Raw genomic sequence first — 26632 nt, forward strand, 5'->3', positions numbered from 1 at the left:
TGCGACCATGTCGTTGCGACAAGCCGACATTACCATGTCGCTTCTCTTCTTGGGCCCTCTATTTTGAACTAAAGATGCGCCAATTTATTCACATGAATATCCGTAGTCACTGATCCGGGTTGCAGAGATCAACCTTTGTTTTCTCATCAACCTGATATAATTTTTCTTACAACAGTTCGCCATGGTTCACACTGAAAATGAACATCGCCGTGACAGGTACAACGCCATGGTACAAATCATTTACCTACGTTATAGGTCGTCCAGGTGGTCAAAAACCGTGGACCTCTGACGTCATATTAAAGTCACCAATTATCAATTACCGCGTTAAAACTGAGTGATCTCTCATCGGCATCCTGCGTCCAAGAGACTAAGCGACATAGTCTGTTCGAGTTCTGTTTACAAACCCCATCACAGCATACACACTTAAAGAAAGTGACCGTGAACTTGACAAGCAACACATGCTTACCACCCACTCGACCGGCATGAATGACTTTGACACACTCGCAGACTAAATAGTGCACTTCTGTATCCACTCTCGGTCCACACATCGTTTACTTATCGGCGCACACTCCATGTTCAAGTTCGGATCGGCGCACTCCAGACAGAATGACATGAAACGAGTGGGTCTCCCGTCAATTACCTCCCTAGATAGCGAGACTCGTTCAACCAGATGCCACAAATGTCCCAAAGTAGCTCAACATGATAATACGCGGAGATAACGATTAGTCGTAGATATGGACAACAGCGAGTGAACGAGGAAAGTAGTCATGCTCATTAAGTGCTCACGCCCCCTATGCGTTGACGCGGCGCACTTTTCAGCCGCGGTCGCTATATAGCGTTGAATGCGGATCTGGACGAGCGTCTTGTAGTCTCCTGAATAGATTAGGACAATGGCTAAATCACGTTTCTCGCTATTGCATTTTGGAATTGGACACAATGGTAGGGCGCCATTCAATAGATTGACCCTGGGATTGATTGATTTTCTGTCTGCTTACCAAAGGCCAGGTCACAGCTTTCTGGACAGTGCACCAAGCAGAGAAATTAAACGGGAATCAATAAAAGAGGCAACCGGGATGTAGTTCCGTATCGGGACCACTGGCTTTTTTTAAAGAAAAACGAATAAAAACAAAAATCTAACGCTTTTACATGAAAGAGGAAGTAATTAGTAACGAAATTGAACAGGAATGTCCCTCGTATATTGCGTAAAACGTATAAAAATTAAATTTTATCGCCAGTTTCTTGATGGCGATCCGCCATCTTGGCTGAGGACCTGACCTAACCCGAGGCACAGTCTCGACGCCCGCACCGCCTAGTGCGTGCCTGGGGGGGGGGGGGGGGCAGACCCCCCCCAATCTGTAGAACCTAACTTAACCCAACCTCACTAAAGTGAGGTGATTTAGCCCATTTCGACGACCCTATCTTTCGCAAGACGGCAAGTTTCGAATCCGTTAGGCTTAGCATTCCCGTGTTTCTCCTGCGCTAAAAGTGGATCAGATGGGGTTGTTTAAATGCATAGAAGAAAACTTCTAGTCCACAGAATTTTATAATTCTTACATTTTTAGATTCAGTATATGATCTTCTTCCACTTCTATGCAATATTTACTTTCCTAACCGTTTCAGTAATTTTTAAAAACGAGTGGTCCCGATACGGAACTACACCCGGCAACCGAAATGAAATTGTCAGTCAAAAGCAAGAAGCAACCCCCGAAGATACAATGAATACAATACTTCTGTTGTGTTTGTGCGTGTACCCTCGAATTCTACACATTCTCTTCTTCTAATACACCTTCCTTTTCTTTCAATCTCTTCCTATGCAGTGCAACGTCATTGTAAGGAATGTGATCAAGCTCTCATTGCGAGATTAAGTCAATTTCGAAAGAAACAAAGATTGTTCTTCGAAGTTATTCCTGCGATGATGGAAACTTTTTCGGCTCCTTCTCCCCTAGATATATACTCTTCAGACAATGAGGCTCATCACATAAAAAAGACGAAGATAATCATAGAAACAAAACCTATTATAGTCGCATGTTTCTATTTCTTACTAAGAAATCGCCGATCGTGTCCTTCCGTCATAGAATTGCTGCCACATTTAGTTAACACCGTTAATTCCTCATGACGATTGCTGGCTGTTTCTTTATTCACTTGTGATGTCATCGTGGCATAACTTATAGCAAGCTATAACAAATGTGTCCTATAGCAAAATTATAATATTTGCAGTGTCCAATCTTGGTGTCATATATTCTATGCGGGATGTTCAGCCTGAGTTAAACCTCTCGACACTTTCCTAACCTCCTCTCTCTTGGCTAGAGACCTTAGTAGAAATTTTATTGCGCAACATGCAGGAAGAAGAATCATCTTTCACTTTCCTTTTTTTTCAAAAAACTCGTTACGAGTTTTTTTAATTTTTTTATCATTATTATTCCTTGTTAGCGCCGCGACGCAACTGTGGCTATGAACGGCGTACCGACGTCATGGAGAAAGGACAGCAGGAAGGAGTGGGGGGACATTGTCAGCGCGCGTCATGGGCCGACTTCAGGGGGAAATGTACGTGCAAACATTCGTCTATAAAATCTGTAGCAACATCGGAGAAAGAACGTCAGACAGTGCAGCCGGTGCGGGGACTCGAACCCGCGTCATCTGTCCCGCCTCGGCGTGGAAAGCGATCATCCTAACCACTATGCCACGTGCAGCAGGTCGGTACCAGTTCAAAAATTAAGTGTACAAAGACTAAATCTCACACGCGCAGGCATTGAACTTCAGAAATTACGGGAGGAACCATAGCCGCCGCTCAACGTTTATGCCAGAGTGACGTAGCAACTGACGTAAAAGAGTTAATGATGGAGAAACGGAGGAGAGCTATAGGTTCGCACGCACGGAGGCTTGCTTTACTACCTCCATGCGAAAACGCTCGCCCAACAAACGATGTGAGGTAGGGACTAGAAAAAAAAAGAAAAAAGCAAAACACAAAACTTAATCGGAGGGACGACTTTAAGCATGTAGCACGACGTATTTAAGGGTAAGTCGACTATAAGTGCGACCGCAATGCACCGAAATACAATTGCTGGCCTTTCAGCGCAGCCAAGCTCACGAACCTCACGAACCTCACGAAAGCTATAGGATATGACTCGTTTACCTGCACAATACCCTTGTACACCATATCGATGTATTCGAGTCTAAAAAGAAAAAAAAAAGCCAGAAGATACCGTGATATAATATATAAAACAAGAGATAGTACACAAAAGGCTGGGAGCTCGAGCTATACTGAACGGTGAACGTCATGACATGGAGGCGTCGATTTAAAAACTTTGTTCTTGCTTGACTGATTGAGAAATTATATCTTTGGTTTCTTGCATGTGTAGATTTCGTAGATATATTAGAACATGTAAAAGTATACACATGTAAAAACTACTCCGTGTCTGACACGGTCGGAAGCGTCCTCCATTCCTGTACCTCGTCCAAACAAACCTCCACCCTATATAGAACCGTTACCACTTGTACTCTGATCTGCACCATTAATCCACACTCTAGAAAGGCTAGACCAAAATCCTAACGTATGCATTACACCGTACAGATGTAGACACGACAACACGGCCCACACTATTTTGACTTCCAAATTAGTCCGGTTCTCCCAAGCGCTCCCTGCCGGAAGTGACGTGTGACGCAATTTACAAATCGCTCCCGGCTTCCGGTGCAAGTAGATTAGCCGCCATTATAGGACCACAATAGCGACGCCTGTTCCGAGCGATCAATAACGACCAATAGCAGCACTCAGTTCATTTCACATGACGCTTCTTCCTGTGAAAGATAAACCGTTTGTTAGCATTGGCGAGACACACATTTCCGAGTTCTCGTATAGCGGGGATGGGTATAAAGTACCTCGGAATTGTACTTAAAGTCTTTACTTTAAGTCTTTACCTGCCATCATATTGGTACTTTTACAGTATAACCCTAAAAAAACAACACTCTTTCTAAGTTTTATATGTACAAGCTTTCGCGTGGTGAACCACGCTTCCTGGTACAGAGAGGTGGTACTCTCTTACAAGTATATATACAGGGTGTTTCACATGACGTGACAAAAAAAATCGCATTAAAATTCCACATGACTGAACATCACGGGGTCAACGCTACTCATTTTTTAGTGAGGTTTTTTGGCACCTTAGGTGAAACACCCTGTATGTACTTGTACGAGCGTACCACTTCTCTTATACCTCATGAAGTGTGGTCCACCGCGCGAAAGCTTGTACATATTAAACTTATAGAAAGCTCTGGTGTGTTTTTTTTTTCTTTTTAGTGTTATACATTTTATCTCGGACTCGACTCACCTTGTATACTCGACATTTGCTATCTACTTTTACGGTAAAAAGAATGCTATTTGAAATGTACAGCAGAAACATGTCCGCGAAGGAAGTCATGGGAGAACATCTTAGGAAATGTTTTGTTTCTTTTGTTTTCTTTCACAAAGGTTTGTGTTATCTGGTGTGGATAGTGGTATAGGTACAGATACCTGCTCACAGATATAGGGTTTGCTGCATCAACAGTTCTAATGCTGGACGATTAAAGGAGGACACTGGCTGCCTCATGAATGGCAACGATGCAGATGCTGTTCTAGTCACACCCTTAAAAGGGAACTTCACCACATGACACGCTCCTAGACAACCATCATCCCCATCCGCGACTGCATAGGCGTCACAAAGAGGCGTAGGCCTCCCTTTTTCTACAAAATCAAGGTATACGGAACGAAGACATCCGAGATGTGACGTCACGAGAAGACCGGTTCGAGGTTATATTTTGCTGTGGTGGGCAAGAAGCCGGAAAAACGCGTCTGCTGATAGGCTGATAAAGCTGATAGTGCCCACCAGCATGCTTTGCGCGGCGGCGTTACGTAATCAATGACGTAGGGACGCAAGTCGTCCCAGGAGAACGTTATGCAGTGAAGTTATCTTTTAGAGCGTGGAGCGTTACATTTATCACTAAACGACGATAATGATAACTCATCTTATCATTAGCGCAACTGAACATCCGACATGGGGCGCATTTAATAACGTATCGATAACGCATACCGGCATATCCGCCGTACGTATCGATAGTTATCTCTCCGAAAATCCGACGAAATCTTCTCCGCCAATTAGGTGCACAGCTCACACGCAGGAACTTGGTTCCCTGATGGTGGCCAACTTTTAATGACCACCGTGATCCGCGAATCCGAAACTCCCGTCGCTATAATACCGCCCTATCTCTCCCCAATCTCCCCGTCTTCCCACGAGAGTAATTAGAAGCGCGCACACCTTTTTCTCCGGGAGCCAATAAAGCTATCGGTCCGGCTAATTATAATTGCCGTTCCCATTCCAGCCAGGGCTTTGCGTAATCGACTTCGCGCCAGTTCAATTACACGCCCGTGCGAACGAATCAATGTCTGTCATGTGGAAGGATATATAGAGACCCTCGGTTCCACCGGGAGCAACCGACCGATCGGTATTACCTGCAGAAGGAGACGACGTCGAATCTTTGCGAATTCATAAAGAACGTCTTGCGGTGTTTACTTGAACATGAGCGACCTGTATTTCCTTCTTAACACTCGTAAGGTATAACGTTGAGTGTCTGCAAGACAACCAAAAGCAAAGACCTTTCCTCAGTTCGTTTCTTTTCTTCTTCTTCTTCTTCTTATTATTTTTTTTTGACAAGCGATATAGCTTAGTGGGGCTCACCAACGTCCACAGTCGTGTAGGTCCGTCAGTAACAGTCGTGGAAAGAGAAGTAAACAATGAGAATTAGCCGAGGCAGGCTACAGGGGTCTAGGTTCCAGTCCTTGCGTCTCAGCACCTTTTTCCTGAGTTATATGAGAAGTTACAATGGCACTGAAACGAGAGCGGGCTGCCAGGAAGAATGTCTCATAAAGCTACTGGTTGTTTAAACGCATTTAGCTGAATGCCCAATGTTTTTTTTTTTTTTTTTTTTGTAACACTTACTCCCTCAGAAGTAAAGCCGCGCACTCTTCTCTCGGGAAAGTGTAATCGCGTTGTCTTCTGCCCATTGCTCAGGCACCTTCATTATGGATGTGATGACGACGATGATGATGATGCTGGTGATGGTGGTGATGGTGGTGGTAGAAGAAAAAATATGGGGATGTGAGCCCGCTCGCCGCGGGACAAGCTACTCCAAATGTAGTAGAGGACAAAACACGGAAGAAAGAAAACGTCTAAAAAGACGACAGCTCTGCTATGCACTTAACTAATGTGATGAGCGAACTCTGTGCAACCGGGACGATGAATCGCAGGCAATTCCCCCCCCCCCCTTTTTTTTTCGAGCACCCTACCCCGAGCACTTTCACGACGTCAAAGGGTCAGCTATCAAGACGGTCCAGGGAATGTGAAGTTGCAAACGGGTAGTGTGAAATCGCGCACATTCGAGAAGAATATGTTCCGATTCTTCACGCACACTACATGTTGAACACAACGACGAAGGTTGAGCGCCTATCAAGCGTTGGCCGGAGGGACATTGAGCCGAAGTCTGTGAAGCAAAGTTTCGAGTGGCCGGGACATCCGCAGCGGGATTCGGTAAGAAAGGCTCGGGACAATTCTGCGCAGGCAGCGACGTCGGCTCTTCGGAACTGAACCAAGCTGCGGATGACACACAACATACGTTTTGTATCCTTCGAAGTGAAATGTATATCATTTGCGCGCGACCGCGTTGGTGAGCGTAATGTGCTTCTCTGTCAGCAGCATCATTCCCAGCAATGGCGATGTAAAGGGGATCCACCTGGTGCCCGATTGTGTGTCCTTTTGCGACAGCGGCATTGTACGATAAGGTGACTATGACCACGAGACCACTGGAGGCCACAGGTGCGCGTAGTGCTTGAAGGCAGCCCTTGGAATCAGAAAGGATTGACCAGTCACCAGGTGTTACTTGCTTATAGCAATGTACTGGACGGCATTGAGAACAGTGTACAGCTCTGCAGCCGTATAGAAGACGTCGGTGCGATAAGCGCACAGCATGATTTATACTGGATTCCTGGATGACGAATGCAGAAGAAGATCGTGTGATGTGGTGTCCGTGAAAATCATCGTCCTTGCTGCGTGCCTTGTGAAGTTTTCAGTTTCCAGTTCCATATGATGGTTCCAGAGTGAGCTCCTGAAAGACTTGCGTTGGAATAGATCCCTTATTCGTTATACCGGTGGGGGGGGGGGGGGGGCAGCTTGGGACACGCAACACTTCGTTGGCGCGGAATTTCATGAAGCGGCGGGATTACGAGCCTATATGTCTGCCAGAGCTAGTGGGACGGAGGAGCGACGGAGGATAGCCCTGGAAAGCAGGTGACATCGATGACGGATTACAAGACGAGTGTAATGGCGCAGAGCTTCAACGTTTCGAAGTGTATAGGTATGGCAGGTTCCCTCTCCTCGGCTAAGGCTGCACCACGCGCGATTCCGAATGCCTCACGAAATAATTCAGATTGAAATGTGTGGCGCTACAGAGAGCAGCAAAAACAGTTAGAGCCAGCGCCCGCTACTTAATCCGTCAATTTGAACGGTTGCAATGTTGTGAAAAGATACCACCACAGTACAAAAGGACGGCAGAAAGGCAAAGGAGAATAAATCGTTTTTGGCAGCGAGAGTGCACGGTCGTTCTGGAATTTCACACTCGACACACACACACACACACACCGACAGACACCCCATCGACAACCATTTCTAACTCTATGCTACGTGCGCCACACGGTTGACAGCTTTCACAAATCAAAATAGACTGTTGTGTTTATGAAAATTGGGTGTGGACATTTTTACGGTCCCCGTAAAGCTACATGACACTCGTGCAAGGCTTCCGGGCAGTGCTTCTTCAGAGCGGCTTCGTGCTCGAGATAAAAGCAGAACAAATCGCCAGGTAATCTTTACAGCTCTCGCAAAGTGTCCACAAACATGATTAACACTTCACGCTAAGAACAACTGCCGTTTGGGTCCGCATATCCTCTTAAACAATATACTGCACGGAAACACGGTTCCATAAACGGCACATTTCAAACGGTTTCGCAAATCGTAACGGCATGTAGTAGATGATGGGAGCCAAGTTCAACTTATATGTACGTACGTGTAGATTATTTTGACGTGTTATTCTGGCCAAATGATAATTTGATCGTGTGGCGGTGATCAGCAGATGCATTTCAGTAGTGATTGATTGATTGATTGATTGATTATGTGTTTAATGGCACAAAGGCAACAAAGGCCATTTCAGTAGTGTGACGTCGTATATGAGTGTGGGATGAATAGCTCCTATAGACTTGTTCCATCGAAAAATTTCGTATGCGGATTGAGCAGAACAGTCGCACTTATATATCTCTTCATGTCCGAGAAAATTTTGAATAATCTCAGAAATAGGTGATGGTTATTTGCAGAATTGCGGTGAGCGAAGCATGGCATGACAGAAAATCCCCACGTGCACAGTAAAAGTAAACCTTTTCTCTATAATTGAGAGAGTACTGTATAAATAATAAGAATGTTCTCTTTTATTACAGCTATTTCAAGTATTTGAGCATGCCAGGATTATTCAGATACCTAAACCGTCCGTTGTTTCAGCGTTGCTTTTTCCTGTATACGCTTTGAGCTTGTTTGTCTGGATATTGTCACATGTGCAAGTACATGTACTTACTCCTTCTTCAACCGTACTTTCGCCGGAAGCATTACAAATATTTATTTATTTATTTACTTAGAAATACTGCGAGCCACGCAGTGCCCAAAGCAGAAGGGGATACACAGTGTAAACAAGGAAAAAGGAACAAACAAGCAAGTTCACACGCACGCACACAAAAGAGAACACTCTTTCAGGAACATTAACAATCTCAACCAGCGCAAATGTCGTCAACAAGGTCTTCGAATGCTGTAATACGTTCGCTCCGAACAATACCGATAGGCAACGAATTCCACTCAGGAATATAGTACGGACGAAAAACGAATTTTTAAGTGTTGAAGTACGAGCGAATATTGTTTTAAAGGCAAAGGGGTGAAGATGGCCCGTATATCGTGGTTGGAGGGGTTTTAGATACGAAAAGCACTGTAATCTAAACTTACTTCTCGATGTCTCAAACAAGAACTTCAGTCGCGCAATTTTTCTTCTTGTCTTCAAGGGCGTAATATTGTTTCTCTGTATATTTGTCGTAATATTGCATTTAATAAATATGAAAAAATATTTTTGCAAGGTTTCGCGAGTGTTTACCATGCAAATACTGGCATGTGAGGGGAGGGTTGCTGTGTCATTATGTGTAGATGCAAGACTAACTTTGAATTCTACCTTCGTAAATCACACAAGTTCTCTGGGTGTCCACTGTAGATTTGACATATACACCGACTTACTTGTACACCAAGGCGTGGTCCGCCTCTCAGAAGCAATATTCCTTTCATTTCAGGGTGGGATATATTAAAAGCAAATTTAATTGATAACGGTATACATTGTTGCCACGAGTGACGATAGGTGGTATTCATCGGTGAGGTAAGCATAAGCGGATACGAGACCGACAGCGTGCCGCCCAGCCGATAAGACTTGTTTTTCGAAGGGACTGCGGAACTCAAGGTAGAACCATCAATGACAAACTTATCTAGAACCGGTATCTTCTATTTAAGGTCGCCTTACGGTTGCTTTCTTCTTTCCTCTGATTCTCTCAGGGAGAATCTTATGGTTTAGCAAGCGCCAGTGTTGCTGGACTGATATCTATACGCGGGTATACTTGACTAGCATCCAGATACCGTCATCGTGTCACAGGCTCAAGCGGATCTGCAGCAGTGCTCTGGTACCTGCGCTGTGAGCTACCAGGTACAAGACTTGCAAGATACAATGTGATTTTTATTTAATATACGCATAAGAAAATAACATAAAGTTGTGGGAACGTGTTCTGAAAGTTCTTGTACATACTCGCGTTGTGCAACCTTCTTGTTCAGTTATTACTACAGTTGTTTCTGGTACCTAACCTGGTACCATGTTTCTGGCACCTACTGTACCACGTGCATGGTACCATTAGTACGATTAGTTCGTGCATGCTACAGTTTGGGACAAAAGTTTATGGAACACCATGATGTCACATTTCTCCATTTGAGTGACATTCTAGCAGCAAACAAGAGCGGACACGACACCCATACCGGGCGATGGATAGACTATAGCCAGCCAACCGTTTCTGACTCGATTTCTTCCTGGTTCCTGGTAGGGAACCGCTCGGATAAAGAAATGTGCCAGTGCCGTGTTCCGTGAACTTTTGTCCCAAGCTGTACCACGAATGAAGTCAGCCAACATTGTCTTCCTTCGTTCAGCGACAGCCACTAACGAGACCAATAGCTATCGGTAGAGGAGCGCGTTGTTTGCACCAGAGAGGGCCTCAACTGCACTACAAACTGTTTATATCCTGAGAGCTCAAGAGGAATTCTCGTGTGTGATGCATACCACGCCGAATTGGACCGGCGATATAGTTGCTAGTAGCCACAGCGGCAGGACATCTTCCAAGGAAAAAAGGTCAAGGAAAAAAGGCGCGATTTACGGTATATGTTCAAAATGTGGTACTCGATGTCAGCGCTTTGGGTCGTCAACGAAGAATTACAGATGATCATGCATGGACTTAAACATGTCTTACATTCTAGGTCTACCGCATACGCACAGTCTGTTGTGTCAGTGTTGATAAGGTCTTCAATGAATGGTGGTATTAGGCAGTGCTGATATAGAGCAGGCGCTGCTCTTCACATGGTGAACTCGCTACAACGGTTGTAAATGCAACACATTACCGTTGTGTCACGTATGAGTCTTCGCAGTGTGCTGTGCTACACATAGTAAACTAGTTCTCAAGGAAGAATATTGAGTCATTTCTTATTGCCGTAATAAACGATTTTAAAAAGATGCGCGCGCCACCAAGCGCGCGGCGCAAGGCAGCATGGGAACTTCGAGGGACGCTGCTCTGCCGTCTGCTTCTGTAATGGTTTACCACGGCTGACGCTGCTGCTGCGCACATCGGGAATGTTGTTGTTGTTCTTCCTCCGCCTCGGCCGTCTTGTAATGCTTCGAGGCACTCGAAGTTCCCATGAGACCTTGCGTGCCGCTGGCGGCGCTTGCTTTTCTAAAAAGGTCTATTTGAGCCACCAGAGCAGGGTCAAAGGGATCTCGAAGAGGCGGAAGAAAAAGGAGACCTTCATTTGATAAGTAATTGAATGTTCCCTTCATTTATCCGTTGAACTCGTCTTGTAGAAATTTTCCGCTTGCATTTTTGGACGCACTAAAGGGACGCGCAGCAAAATGTCCAAGTAGTACATATACTACAAGTACTATCCGAAGCCAGTAGTTGACCGCTGCCACCACGCGAATAGAGTGGTACGGAAACCCTCGAAGAAACTTCACCTGCTGTGTTACTGAAACGCGATTCGAAAAAATATACCGGATATATTTCACTATAAATACACGACGAAGACATTTTTATTCCTTTCTGAACTGTGTTTCGCAAAAGGACGGAGTCAGGCTGACAAAACACAGTGCAGAATTTACGTGAAACAGCAGACACAAAATAATAATGTAAAATAAAATAAAATAAAATAAAATAAATGAATATTGAATTTTAGTGTGTTAGCTGTATATGATCAGCATGAGCATACACAGAATACACGTATAGTACTTTAGTTATATAATTTTTACGGAATGCAGCATTTTTCTCGGAAAGGTTGTTTCACCACTTTCGCATTTGAGAACTTTATAAAGTCGATTGCTATTGATCTACAGATAATTTGAGTCTTTGCGTGTGAGCACAAAGTCATTGCGCTAACGCCTCGTGGCAAAGGAGCTCAAAACGGCCATTGTTCCTTTACAACGTAGATCTTGAATCCTACAAGGAGCTGCTGGACCTGGGCCACTGCATAGTATTACAGTGGGTACCTGGTCATGTGGGCATATACTCGGCAATGAAGAGGCTGACCAGGCCATCGGGCCTTTGTCCGTGCTATCTCTGCAGACAAGATGAGATCACACTGGTTGCATGACATGGCACCCTACTCTTTGCTCCACGAGGTGGATCCGGCTCTCTCTCTCTGTCGCTTCCTCATCGCCTTCCGCGACACTACGCATCTCTTCTTCACCGTATGCGGCTGAATGTTGCATTTATCCCAGTTATGAGGCAGCGCCTTGGCCGTGCGCCATCGGACCCTTGTGCATCATGCAATGCGCGTGCTGATCTGTGGTGGTGGTGGTAATGTAACTGCTTGCCGTACTCGGCCTCGCAAGGCGGGCAACGTCACGACTAACGCAGGTTCGTAAAAAAAAAGGAAAAGGCCGGGAAAGACAGGATTGTAGATTCGGATTTGCAGTGCTGATCTGTACCACCTATTTATGGACTGCCACGTCTACCAGTGGGAGCGTGAGATCTTCTAGCACGGAATGCATGCAATCGACCACCGCTCCTTTACCATAGGCAAGGTGGCCCCTGGTCCGGTAGCGTTCATATACACCAAGGTCCCCGTCACCTTTGGGATTTCCTGTCATCACCAGGCCTCTCCACCCTGCTTTGATCACCTGAATTCTCATCTCCGTCATCATCTCTGACTATCTACAAATAGCACTTGAGCAGCGCCCACTGCTGGCCAGCATCAGCCCCATCTCATAATCGTCTCTTTATGTGTGTGTGTGCGTGTGTGTAGACCTTACCTTATCAAAAGAAAAAATAAATAAACGGCTTTTGGAATGAAGGAAGCAACGCATACCGATATTCCAGAGGATCTTCCATGAGCTGTGGCTCCTGCATGGGACCACAGCCGGAGGGCTGCATCATCCCATCGGGCATGTACGTGCAATCCGTCCACCGATCGCCGTACATGGTGCTGCGTAAACCGTAGAGTGCGGCTTCCACTTTTCTGCCTTGCTGCCACTGCTAGTCAGAGGTTCGCTCCTCGTCCACCGGCTCTTCGTCCTGTCCTGGACCTCGTGGCACACCTCCTTATAGGCCCTAATCTGGTCAGTTCACGAATCTAGTATTTGCACAGCGTTGTAGATGTGCGATATTGCGACCGATGAGATGCTATACGTTACTGAAATCTAAGCGTATGGTCTTTCACTTTGGTCTTCTGCTATTCAAAACGTTTAGAAGGCCACGTTGACGGCACCAGGATTTCTCTGAGCTCTCTCTTAGAGCTAGAAATACGTGCTTTCGGGCGCTGCTTGCTGTTGAACTACGGCCCGTTCTTGTCAGCTGGGCGAATTCTGAACACTCCTGGTGCTGTAGGTGAAAACATCAAGATGATAAGTCTGTCGACGTCGTTAGTTTTCAACGTGGTGTCCTCTAAACACTGGTTCGACGACTCCGAAAGATTCCAGAGCTTTCAAAGTTGAAGTATACTTCCAGTCGCACAGCCCTTCAACTTTGTACATCAAGGTTGCCAGGAACAAAGTTACCGCACAAACGTCGACGAAACCTTCAGAAAATACACAGTGTAGGCGCAAATCACTAAAACATACGCCGTTGCTAGATGTAGCCAAAGGCAAAATCGAAGCAATCCAGTACTGAAGCCAACACTACAGATAGCGAAACGCAGACAACGGAGCTGGTCTTATCCAATACAAAAATTATGGAACAGAGGTTGACTCGCGCGCTCTGAGCACAGAGGGAACACTACCGGACGACCGCTGTAGGTCTGGTGTCTGGGGACCTGATAACGGCGTCCAAGTATCCTGGCAACAATCTGCGCGGCCTATCTTATCAGTGGCCTATCACCTGCTCGCACGCACGTTGGGTGAACCCTGGAAGCCCTGATTCAGGACCTTTGTTCGTCTGCTTTCTCTCGCTAGGTGCCTGGACATCGAAATGCGTTTCCATGCTAGTCATGGATATGCGTTTGTGTTTGAAGTTAATTCTACTGTGCCACGTCCTTCCTTAAAATAACAGTTATAAATTGGGGCAATTTCGTACACGACGTACTGATTGAGTAGAAATATCGTACGCATAGAATAAGACTAATTAACCTAGAATGCGAACCAAAGTAGCCTTGTCGTATTCCGTTCGTGTCGGTCCTCTGCAATTGGCTTAAAGGTTGTCGAGTGCTTTTTCTCTCTCTCTCTCTCTCCACAGCATATACCAATCAGTAAACTGAAGGGCTCTGCTGACCACAGAGCACAACGACGTAGTAGAGCACCTATATATACATCGCAGTTACTATAATACTTGAGTTGGACAGTCATTGTTATAATGACTTACACAGAAAAAAGGGAACGAAACAAAAACGGAAAGAAACACAAAAAGGTACAGAGGAACAAGACCAACTAATGCGTAAAGTATTTTTTTTTAAATATTATTTAAAAGATAGGACGTCAACGGCTACATTTACCGATGCTGCTCAGGGAGGATAGTGCATCCTGGGCCGACTTCACAGAGAACCGTGCCGATATTTGCATTTACGCATATGAGGAAAACACAGCCGGTGCTCTGCGCGCATGCTGGCTATCCATGGACGTCAGAAGATTGGAGCAAGGGAGCGGCCGCCCCTCTGGCTTGTGACTGCGGGACACTTCGCTCCCTCAACAACAACAATTTTATTGTGATCGGTCAGTGTGTATGTCATTCCGTATGGTATAAGGCATACTTTTGCATGATTTGCACGCTTGCTTGTTTCTGTTTCACTTACAGCGGCCAACATTTTTCTAGGTATTGAAGGAAATGTGTAGCTTCCGCGGTAACATATTTATATTGGTACCGTCGCTACGTTCCAGAGGTGCCCATTAAAGATGCATATTTCTGTTGTTCGCACAGACAAAAAAAAAACGGGCATCGCCTAATTAACCGGATGCCGTTAGCGGATGCTGTTCAGCAAATTCACGTTTGGCTCGTGTCTGCCTCTTACGTCCTTTTCCTGTACGGAGGACGATCGCCCTGGCCTCGGGAGCTGTTACAGACGTACGGAACACAGCAGCGGCGCGCCCCCCACCACCGTGCACCGGTAGCCACCTCCCTACAACTCCGCTGCAAAGGAAATGCTCGCAATTTCTCGCGTCGTTCGCATACCTCAACCCATCTTCTACTGTCGAACAGTGTGCATGGAATTCGTGAACCAAACCGCGGGGGCAGAACACAAGGGGGCAGAAGTGACGGTAATGAAAGGGGGCGCACGTGCAGCCGGATCAGTTGCAAAATGGCCATGCCCTCCCTATTGAGGCGTCCAAGCGGACCAAACCTTCTCCTTCAAATGGACGCGATGCACAAAAAAGACGGCCAACAATGGCAGAGCAGTCCAAAATCCAAAGGCACGCACATGTAACGACGGGCTCCTAACTTTTTGTTATTGTCGTCGTTGGTTTCGGTATTGCTCGTGTTTTTTTTCTCTCCTTTTTGTGTGTGTGTGTGCGTGTGCTTACGGGGGAACGAAGAAAATACAAAAAAGGAGAGAAAAAAAAAACACGCACCAAGGTGAAGCACAATCTTTCGGCGCTGGCAGACTGCTTGGCGCTGCGGCTCGGTAAATAACAGTGGGTCTGTGAGTGAGGAGGAATCGGGGAGAGTCTTGACTAAGTGGGGGCAGCGGGCCCTTTCAAAAAAAAAAAAAGAGAGAGAGAGAGAAGGAGGTACACAAAAGAGTGTGAGGGAAATGAGTGATTTGAGAAGCAGAAGTGTCGAGAGCAACTAACTTTTATGCACTTACGTAATAGACCTCTCACTGTTTACAAACAAATGACGACAGATTGTACAACAGCGCCGCCAACTTCGTAGACTGGAACTAATACAGAAAAAAATCAAAGGGACGATGCAATGAGCCAATAAATTCCTGCACTTCGTATTTTAATCATTTTGTCTAATCGCTAAGATATTATTAGTCTTTGTTCTGCTGCAGTCTATCGGTAGCCCTATTTTTCGAAAGCTTTTTCTAAAGATGGCTATCGGACTCTTCCATGTTCATGAGCATCAGGAGTACACGTGGTGTCTCTCCACAAAGCTAGCAACAACAACTACTTTATTTTTAAGATGAGGAATGGTGAGTTTCATCGCCAGGGGCGATACTCTACCCCATCGCTGGTGGTGATGTGGGGAATGAAATAATGAGCCCTTTCACAATAAGGATCGAAGTCCTGTTGTGTCCAGAAATGTCAAAAGAGCTTTGAGGGCAGAGCGTCGGTGGGATGGATTTGGCAAGGGACCAAGCAATTTTGAGAGAGAGAGGGGTCGAGAGTCCAGCTGATTAAGAGAGCCGGAGAGTGCGGTTCGGGACGGTTGGTAGTGTGTTGCAATGAAGAAAAATGTGCTCCAGATCCTCTAGAGCACCGCAGTTACAGCATCTGGGAGAGTCAACTTGTCTCAGGCGGTACCGCCACTCAGCTGTAAAAGACACATCGAGTCGCGTTCGATGAATTAACCCAGCATCTTGACGAGAGGTGTTTCGTGGCATGCGGAAAGCGAGCGTTGGATCAGCTCTGCTCAGCATAGATTGGGGGGAGAATGTCGGTTCCTCCATTGGCGGAAAGCCAGGGCTGTCATGAGACGTCGAAGAATGGAACGACGGTCTCCCCTCAACAGTGGAATACTCGTCCGCTTCCGATAGAGAGAGCTGCTTCTGCGGCGCTGTTAGGGTGCCTGAATGCGCGCGCTCTCCTCCTTCGTCGTCGTTGACAGGGTGGAGACTTCCCAGTGACCGCCGAACGCCATTTTCGCTCACTGACTGCCGCTGTTTGTGTAGGAGCGAGGCGGGACTTCGTCATTGGAAGTGTGTTTTTGGCAGAAAATGGTTGAAAAAAAGTGGGAAAAAGCTTAGAAAGGCGAAATTTTCTATCAGAACACATAGCTGCAAGCGGCGCTTGTGAGTGAACATGGCGGCACCTCCGCCGTTGTCCCCACCCTGTCAAGGAGGAGGAGAGAGAGCGCGCATTCAGGCACCCTAGGCGCTGTCGGCCTGCTCATTACCGACGACACCACAATGGGCTAGAACCCACCGGAGAACCAGCCTGTGGCCTGCTTCGTACACATGGTGGTAAGCCATGAACACACGCGTTACTAGTGCGGATGAGCCTCGTATGCCAGAATTCTCAAATGGCAACAAACGCGACGTCATTTGTGTGGACTGTGTGGTGGTGGTGGTGGTTGTGAAAGGGCTCGTTGTCGGCCTCCCAGAGGTGGGCAACGCCACGACTGACGCTGTGTGTCCTGGGCCAACTTCTAAGGGAACTGTGCCGACATATATCTGCCGACAAAGCGTCTGAGGAAAACCCAGGAAAAACCCCAGACAGCACAGCCGGCACCGAGATTCGACCCGGGAACCTCGAGCCCGGGACGTGACATGGGCAGCACACTAACCACTGAACCACGCGACCCGCGCGAAAGCAACCCGCAACCTGTGTGAAGGAATTCGGCCAATGAGACGACGCCGTTGTCCGTGCGCGTTGTTTCGGTTTCACTATATGTCTACCAACGTCATGATCGCGTCACGGACGCACGGTGACGTTTCTTGAGTAGGGGTCTACTTCGTGGCATGACAACAACAACAATAGATGATGACGATGAGATGGGGGTGTTTCACCGCGGTGGTGCGGTACCCTACCCCATTGCACGTGGAACATTAAATGAAGATGATGAAGGAAGCATGAAAATGCGAGAAAGAATTAACGCGTCTGGAGCAATCCTGTGGGCGACAGGAAGTCCATGAACCCGACGATGGAGCACAGGATCTTCATAGGGGCCAATGAGTGCAGCTAAATTGAGCGATCTCTTGCTGATACAAGGGCAAGCTCATCACACACAGCATCATCACAGCCTGAATGCAGCACTGAACAGTGAAAAATTAGCAATCCCAGTTTATAACATGCAGACTTCTGTTTCTTCAAAGTAGCTCCGTCTCGCGACAAATGACGGCATATTTCATCAAGGATCCTTTTATGTATATATTTTCCGTATTTAAATCAGCATTTTGAATGCCTGCACAAATCGCGTCGATTCGAGTCAATCTCTTCTGACTCTTCCCACAACACCGTCCAGTGTATGCCAAACGGCTTCCATACCAGCCTCAGGGCGAGTGCTCTTTTCCCAACCCACTGACCCTCCGCTGGATTAGCTTTGACTTCTCCTCTGTCATTTCTTTCGGAGCACACGACAGGAAAGCAAAGATGGGGCTCAACCCTTTCTGATGAACAGAATTGGTCGTGCAAACACAGAGGGCGCCACCGGGCATTGTGGACAACGGCAGCAGTCGTGTTTGCATACTTGCCATACTATGACCGACGGGCGTTAGGATCTCACTGGTCAAGCACTGACCTCCCCACAAACCCAGTGCAGTCTACGCAGGCACTCCTAAACAGAAGAGGCTTCGTATGTTCTCCCCTTGTAAGAGAGAATGAACTGAGCAGAGATTGCCTTTTTTTTAAGGGACTGTAAAGCGGCAGGCATACAAGGCATACAGGCATACTTTGACCAAGCGAACATGACTGCTCGGGACCTGCCAAAAAAAAAAAAAAAAAAAGTTGCCATAAAATGACCACCCGAATAGACGAGTTCAGAAAATCCCAGAGTGCTTAGCGTCGCTTTGAACTGTGGGAGTTCACTAATACGAAAGAAACGGACGGCCTCCAAATTGTTCCGATTTCCTCCCTACCGGTCCATTGTCCAGGACGTGTCTAGGTCAGCGAAAGCGAAATGTGAAGGACTATGCTTCGTTCCCCCGCTCAGCAAGCACCCAGGATGCAATGCGTGCGCAAAGAGCACTGGGATTTTCTGAACTCGTCTATTCGCCATAACACTGTTGCTCGACGAATAGGCGATTGCTTCCCACCAGGCGTCGCCCAGCGTCTTTTCGCCGCGATTTCGGTCGTGATTAATAAATATATTAGAGTTTTCTTTCGCACATAAAATTTCCAGTGTGGGTTTCTTTCGGAATAAGCTTTCAAATGCCAATATTAGCAGCTTGTCCGCTCCTTTACAGTACCTTTACTATTTAGCGGAACAATGTAGAAGCGGCGTCCTGATACACGCTTTATATTTGTTTCTGAGCATTTTGACCAATTAGTCTACGGTGTTACACAGTACTGTAGAGGCCTGTCCAAGCAAGGACACATCGGGCCTCGATTTATACAGCACTGATAAGTGGACGACGCACCGTGGCAGTGCCACAGGGTCCGTCAAATTTTTGCACATTTTTGAAACTGCATATTTGTAGTTCCTCGCCGTCGCGTTCCTACGAGCTTGACATTTTTGACTTTTTAATCCTCGTAGAATGAACCGTGAAAGACGGAGATCTGGCACAGATTACGGGATTCAGGAAGGGACAACGACGCTGCTGGGAAGCACGAAGAAACGAAACTAAGAGGTCCCAGCCGATGGAAGCATTTGGCTAAGTTCCAGATACATTATGTTTCAGTGGACAATAAACTCATAGGTTTGCTCCGTCACCGCCCCCCCACCCCCCCAAAAAATACAAAAAATTTATAACATGACGAACTTGTACAGTTGTTTTCCCACTTATTGCATTCGTATGCGTTGCAGCTTTGTGACGAAATATCGTTATTCGTTCGAATAGCCAATATCCTACAGCCATATTCTACTTTACCAAGGCACTCTTCGAGTACCTCAAGGCCACCTAAATGATGACCACCCTCTGAAGCACAGGCGGCAAGCCTCACCGCCCGCAGCACATCGTTGCCATCGCAACTTCTCCCGCACCTGTTCTTTTTTTTTTTTTTTTGAGGAGTAGCAAGCCTGGCTGACACATCCTTTTGTGTGAATAAACATATACCCGCCCTTACAGAACTCGCTATCACGGAACCGATAAGACTCCTGGCTCCAGAACAAATCTTTCCTTATCTAACGTCTAGATCAAATACAGCCTCCGTATATGGCGTGTGTGACAAAATCTTGTTAGCTTAACTGATAAGCCGTTTCCAGTAGCGCTTCGGGCGCGGCTTCTTTGTCTGCCACAATGTTGGCAACTTAGCGATTTTCAGGTGGAGAGTGAAACAGGCAACGATGGACACAGTGAAATATTTTTTATTGACCGACGGGAGGTCTGGGTGGTCTATTACATAGTAGTCTTCGTTTGATTTCACTTGATTGTTTATGTTTCGTTTTAATCAATTCACCTTACAACCGCGTCTATTCGCACGCTTCACTATTCAACTATGCTTCACTCTTCACTTATTCTGACCGCTGCAACGTCATCGATGACGTACGCAGGCGCCCTGCTGCGGCGCGGAAGCAAAACAGCGGTCAAGTAGACAGTGTACGGTTTTCTTATTCAGGCTGCACATTTTGCAGCGTGTGATTTGCTGGTACTGCGAGTGACGGAGTCGGAACGTCTCGTGATTAACAAAATTGAGTGATAGAGATGGAAGATCTAGTCGTTCACCAGATACAGACTCTTGAGCACATTGCGATGACGTCAGGGGAGCTTTGGCCGTTCCTATTGGTTTACAGAACCACGTGACCACTTTCAAATGGCTGCCCACGGGGAGCTTGTAGCTTCACTGGCGTATAGCACCCTGCTGTCACGTCACAATAGCATCGGTACCGACTTTCCGATACCGGCCGACTCGGATCTGATTTTCTGTTGTTACCTCATTTGCCGTAAAATCTGGACTGTAAGCAGACATAAATGAAAATGCCATGAGCATCTATCAAATATACGTTGAAGCGAGTTTTCGCGATCCGATTAGACGTAAGCTGAATTCGATCTGGTCTCGGGAGTCGGGACAAGGGAATATTTTTACTCAGGCTACCGTGTGCACACACGAGCGACATCGCACGAAATATTTTAGTCGAACAAAAAGACTGCACGCGGTGCGGAAGGTCCGCCGCGTCTCATGTTGGGCATTTGCACGGCGACGAAATATCGGGAGTGGCGCACTGCACACATAGCAGACGACAGCATCGTCCCGCCTGTCGTCTGCTACGGAATATCTTGTGGCTGAGCTCAGAGATATTGCCCATGGTTAGAGAGGAGCACAAAATACTGATCGCCCGCGCTCGCGAATAAAGTGTATTCTTTGAAGTACTTGGAGCATCCTGCTGGAGTATTCTGGGGGATGTTGCTCGCAGTTAGCCTCACCAAATCAGAACCTCAAAAGTGACCCGAAATGTCAAGTTCATCAAAGGGATAATTCGCTTTTCAAGCGTCGCAATTCGAATATAAGTGTATCTGTTTTTACGGGTGGTGTACGTACTCCTTGATCTACAGAGTCGCTGCTCCACTGTTCACCGACTCCAACTCTATAATTTATTATCGGCATTATATAGATAAAATCCACATGGTTTGAAATTCGCGCGGAGAAAGACGTACGCGCGACGTCAGGGTAAGGAATTGTGGGCGTGGCCTTGGCGCGCGACTTCCTTCTCTCTTGCTGCAGAATTATTTGCGTCCCGCAGCAGAGGATACGCGAAGAGGAAGTGTGGGAGAGGATGCAGACACGTCACGAAATGGCCGAGCGAGCCGATCAGTGTTGCCAATTTAGCGGATTTCCCGTCAGATCTGGCGGATTCGGCTTGCATCTAGCGGGAAAATTATTTGTTTAGCGGCTAGCGGACTTTCTGGCGGTGTCCTGCCTGAGTTCAGTGGACCCTAGCTGATTCAGACTTTCGCTACATTTTCGCTGAAAAGCCCGAAAAATCAATTTGTCCTCTAGAATATGCTACTCATCGAACCGAAACCAGTCACCTGAAACTTGACTATCTGACGGCGGTTCGCGCAAGGACCTCACTTTCGATTCACTCTCTTTCTTTCACTTTTAAGAACCTTTGTTTTATGAAACAAGGGAAAGGATGCAGGCTAGCTGGTACAGATCCATGAAGAACACCAAGAGACACGGACACAGAAGACGACACACCTTGTCCGTGTCTCTCGTTCTTCTTCATGAATCTCTTCTATCGTTTTGGAGAACACACACACCACCAATACCCCTGTCAGACGACAACATTTAAGGCCTGATATAGTAGAGTTAGAGCCGTAATCTCGTGCTATACTCGCGCGGCAGAAGTGATTTGTCCTTAAAGGGACAGTCGCATTCTCCGAGGTCAATTTCGAAACTAATGCGAATTCTAATTCCTTGCCGAGCACTGAAATGGGCCCGAAAATACCATTTCGATCCGCGGCGTACTTTTCGCGCAATCCGATGAAAAGGAAACCGGAATCCTTGCGCCCTCGCTCTCTAAAAGTGGGAGCAAACGTCACCCGGATAAAGCCAATCAGCGCACGCCCTGGGTAAATGCGAGCCGCGCGCCTGTTTGGCGATCGCGAAGCGAAGGTAGCAAACATGGAGTCTGAAAACGAGAGTGATTTTCTCTGTCTGGGGGAGATTCTGATGAACATGTAAGCGGTAGCGGCGACGAGTTAATGCTGGATGATGACCCATACTCTACGGACCCAATGCCTCTGGAACCCGCCGACCAGGCACGAGATGTGGCTGCGGCTAACCCGCGGGATGACATTTTCAGGTGACGTATCTCTTTGCATGGTTGCCGTCGGATGTGCGAAACAGTTTAGAATGTTGAAATTGTTGTCGGCAGGTGTCTGTGTGGAGTCTGCGACCCACAGGAGCCCGACGAGCGCCTGTGTTGCCATTCTGTTGCCAGGGTGGTAGAAATGTGCAACAGTGCCGCCGTGCAGTGCATAACACAACCGAAATTGCAAAATTCCCATATCGGACCCCCCTCCTGGGAACAAGGCTAACCGGAAGTCGCGCGTCGCTAGTAATAAATTGCGCTGTAATGTGCATATTCTGTAGTGAGGTTAGGTTAGGTTAGGTCAGTACATTTTACACGCGCGGGGGGGGGTCCGGGGGGGGGTTCCCCCCCCCGCAGTTGTTCGAGACTGTGCTCACTTCCGTCTAAGCCTCGTTCCCAGGGTTAGATCGGAGGGGGTCCAATGTGGGATTTCTGGCTCACTCATAACACAACACCCATTACTCAGGGACATCTGCCTCCGTAGGGAGCTTCTAGTGGTGTACGCGCCTCAATTCTGCCGCTATGATCAACATTTTAGGCGACTCAATCCCCAGGACCACAGGTAAGCCTGCTGCAGTGCTCTTCCGTTTGCTGTGATTACGACCGTAATGATTTTTTTTCGGTTTAAATGACCTCCCATCAAGATTCGGAAGGGTAAACTCGGGTGCTAGTCGGGTGTTGTTGGTTACGCAAATTGTCGAACCTAAAGTGGACAGGGGTTGTATACATTCTCAGCAGCCTTTTGGCCTACACCAGTTTGTCCCCCATAAATCATAAGCGTGGCCGACAGCCGTGGAACGACCCAGAATCCTGGTCCAACAATTCCATTAGGAAAAGTGAAGAAACACTCTCGATATGCTCTCAATTATGCCAGTTAGCCATGGCCTGATTGGCAACACAAAACTCTGATTGACAGATATCCAGTGGGAATTCTGAAGGATAGTCTTACAAGTCTGAAAACAGAAGCATTTGAGGTGCCAATAAAGGGGGGGGGGGGAGCATGTTACTGAAGAATGTAAGAGTAATATATTTTGGGAGAAATTGGATTTTGCCGGAATTGGAGGGAAGCTGGTTCGGGAGGGAGTTAGCTGTTAGAATCGGGTTCATCCTGAAAGAGGCGGACCATTTTTCTGTTGTACTATGTTGCACACCTGCCAACCTTCCACATTCAACATGCGGGAGACCCCGGAACTAAGAAAGGAATGCACAGGCTTTGAACTCCAAGGTTGGGAGAGTGTCTGTTCTTCTGTTCTGGCCATTGTTTTCCCAACACTGTGGGAGATTTGGCAGGTATGCAAATGCCCACAAGATATAATGCTAAACAAAAAGAAATGTCATGTGGATTTGTCTTTTCCAGGTGCCTGAGGTTCACGGCATACTCGTCATTCACGAGATGGGTCTGGGGATACCTTGGTCCAAGGAACAGACGACAGGTTCCTGGATGCGTTGTCCGAGCCATCAGGAGGGAGTTCCCATCTACGTCCTATCAAGGCTATCAGCGTTACGACCATCGAAGCAAGGGTGTCTTGACCAGAGAGACAAGCTGGTGCATACTGATGGCTGGAACTGGAGACATGTAGTCGCAAGACAAAAATTTTGCTGACATAGGCACACTTTGTGTAAATGAGCCCTTGGTCATCCCCCTTGCCTCCCATCAGAGGTTTTGGAGGATACTATAGGTGTGTGGTGTACGGATAGATTTATCCGTACACCAGACACCAATAGTATCCTCCTAAACCTCTGATGGGAGGCAAGGGGGATGACCAAGGGCTCATTTACACGAAGTGTGCCTGTGTCAGCAAAATTTTCGTCTTACAGCAATCTTCGTCTTTTCGTCATTGCAGTGTGGGGGATGTTTTGTCTTGTCACTCTGTATCTCCAGTTGCAGTCAACAGACTGTCGACCCATCTGTACAGCAAAAACTACTACACGTGGCAGTATTAGCTCTGGCATCAAATCCAGACTGTACTGCACTAAGCTAGTGCCGAGGTGGGAATATTTTGAATTCTGTGCAGATTTTCAATGCGGTGTAGGGACGGGAATAAAGAATGACCCTATAATTGTATCGATTTATTGTACAGTGGAGTATGACGGAGTGGGAATAACGAAATAGCATAGGTTTATTTGCCTCCCATTATGTATGGGAGGCAAATAAACCTAAGCTATTTTATTATGTTGTGCCGTGGTTCTACATTAATGTGGTGTGAAGTCTGGGCGGTTACAGGTACGCTGCCACAGGGATGTTAGGAGGGTTCATGTTGGCAGATCCATATCTGGTGTACTAATACGCTATGCAAGTCTGTGTCCATTGTTTTCCTCTTCCTGGAATCAGGGGATGACAACCCCCTTGTGAGATGCGCCGTGAAGTGGGTCCCCAGCACTTGCTTCAGCCATGACCTCCACATCTGAAATATGGCCTTGAGTGTTAACACTCAAAAGAATATGTTGAGGGCCTAGCAGGTACAATAACAAATATAAAAATGACTATGCAAATAAATCTTCCCCTTTGCGGTCCCTGTTTCATTGGCACAGTTATTTTCCTGTCGACATTACGTTATAAACGCTGGCTGCTGCATCACACAAGATTCCTTTCACAGAACTCTACAATTTTCAGGGCTCGTACATATCCATTATTTTGTGGGACGTGCAAAAAGAATTGCAATATTTTCGTGGCTTGAGAAAACATACCAAATCCAGTTGATTCCGTTGACGTGCTTGCTGCCGCCTGAAATAGAGTCAGAAATTAGCAACAAGGCTGCAGTAGAATACTGATGCAAGTGTCTCGGACGTAGCCAAACACAGATTGCGATGCTTTCACATCCCTGAATGCTACCATCAGGCTTACACTATGAACTGTAGAAACATCCACTAGCTGCAATAATATTAGAATAATGCTGTCATGTGGGAGTGTTACGTTACTCCTGCATAATACTGGCAACAATTAGCACAGCAACAACACACCAATCTTTTTTCTCTAGAGTACGCGTACTATTGCGTCAGGATGCTGCAATCATTGTAATAATTTGTGTACATTAGTAGCCGGTGTGACTGTGACGTTACAATCGGCGGCGAGGCCAGGTGTTCGCGATTATGTTTACTGTGACAACTGACATTTTTCATCGCAGCGTATAGCTGTGACCACGCAAAATTGTCACTTACCTCCGTTACTGGTTCCTGCCCTTGTTCCTGATCGAATGTGGTAGGGGTGGTAGGCACGGCGTCAATCTTCAGCCGCTTCTGTTTCTGCCGGAGCCCAAGCCGAACTTGCAATACATCTTCATCAAAATAGGCGTCGTCGGCGAAATGGCAGGAACAGACGCGTGAAACATTCAATCCTTGGGCCACACCACAGTAGTGGCTGGCGATCGCTGCCACCCACTTTCGTTTCGTTTCGCCATTGCGAGGTCGTTGAAATGTAAGCTCGGGATTCGCGTTATAAGTCTTTCTGCACCTGAGCACGTAGCACCGGTTTCCTGGCTGTGACATCGCACGTCAACGGCGTGAAATCCTAGGCCACACGCTATGGTTCAAAGTACTTCAAAGCAAACGCGACAAGACAACAAGAAAAAGGGGCAGCCGCACGCACAGACACACACAGAATCTGCGGCGGGAAGGAGCGCCTCCTGATGGTTGGTTTATCCGGGTGACGTCATCCAGTGTCGGCGCCTTGCGGGGATTGCCGTGCGCGCCGGAAGCGCGAACATTTAAAAATCGTTTCTGAGTCAACCAAGTGGATTTGTGCGGAGAAAATTTGCCGGCGTACATTATGAACGACAGGGAACATGACCATAATAGTTCCGGAACACGCTTCCGGATGCGACTATCCCTTTAAGGCGCGAAATTAAGGCCATAACTACTAAATGACCTTAATATAAGGTCTTAAATGTTGCTGTCACCCAGCACAGCATTGTTTACATGGGGAGATGACGACATATAGCCTGCGAGGGAGGGAAATTTTGCGCCAGAACACGAATTAAAGTTTGTATGCGCAACGACATCTTGCTGCCCCTTGTAGCAGCCCACAAAGTCGGCCGATTGCCGTTCCCAATGCGAAGTGGAGTTCCCATGGGTTAGTTTCTCTGTTTCACCAGCGTCTGTGGCAGTGTGCCCCGAAATGTCAAAAATGGTTTACAATAAAAAATTTCGCAAAGAATGGCTTCGGGATCGTTGCATTGCTATTGCATGGCTACGGTGCAGTACGGCGGCAGATGGGACAGTGACGATGGA

General features: G+C 46.9%; 2 protein-coding genes and 1 long non-coding RNA gene across 4 annotated transcripts in view; 1 reads left to right on the forward strand and 2 right to left on the reverse strand.

The window, feature by feature from the left end:
• Nucleotides 1–13608, reverse strand: part of LOC135375242 (homeobox protein Nkx-2.2-like) — a 35050-nt gene extending 21442 nt beyond the window's left edge. For both annotated transcript variants that reach the window (XM_064607974.1, XM_064607973.1), the window contains exon 1: nt 12711–13608. In XM_064607974.1, coding sequence (XP_064464044.1) covers nt 12711–12823 — 113 coding nt within the window. In that variant the 5' untranslated portion in view covers nt 12824–13608. The remainder of the gene's footprint in view (nt 1–12710) is intronic.
• Nucleotides 13609–21954: 8346 nt separating this feature from the next.
• LOC135375276 (uncharacterized) lies at nt 21955–24081 on the forward strand. The gene is made up of 3 exons (XR_010417200.1): nt 21955–22396; nt 22469–22967; nt 23763–24081. It is a non-coding gene; the product is annotated as an uncharacterized LOC135375276 (long non-coding RNA).
• Nucleotides 24082–24460: 379 nt separating this feature from the next.
• LOC135375275 (uncharacterized) lies at nt 24461–26178 on the reverse strand. Its single transcript, XM_064608019.1, has 3 exons — nt 25565–26178; nt 25094–25130; nt 24461–24810 (listed from the first exon to the last, which is right to left on the reverse strand). The coding sequence occupies exons 1-3, from the start codon at nt 25889–25891 to the stop codon at nt 24734–24736; spliced, it is 441 nt and encodes a 146-aa protein (XP_064464089.1). The 5' UTR covers nt 25892–26178; the 3' UTR covers nt 24461–24733.
• Between the last annotated feature and the right edge of the window lie 454 nt (nt 26179–26632).

Source organism: Ornithodoros turicata, unplaced genomic scaffold (genome assembly GCF_037126465.1).
Source record: "Ornithodoros turicata isolate Travis unplaced genomic scaffold, ASM3712646v1 ctg00000843.1, whole genome shotgun sequence".
Lineage (NCBI taxonomy): Eukaryota > Metazoa > Arthropoda > Arachnida > Ixodida > Argasidae > Ornithodoros > Ornithodoros turicata.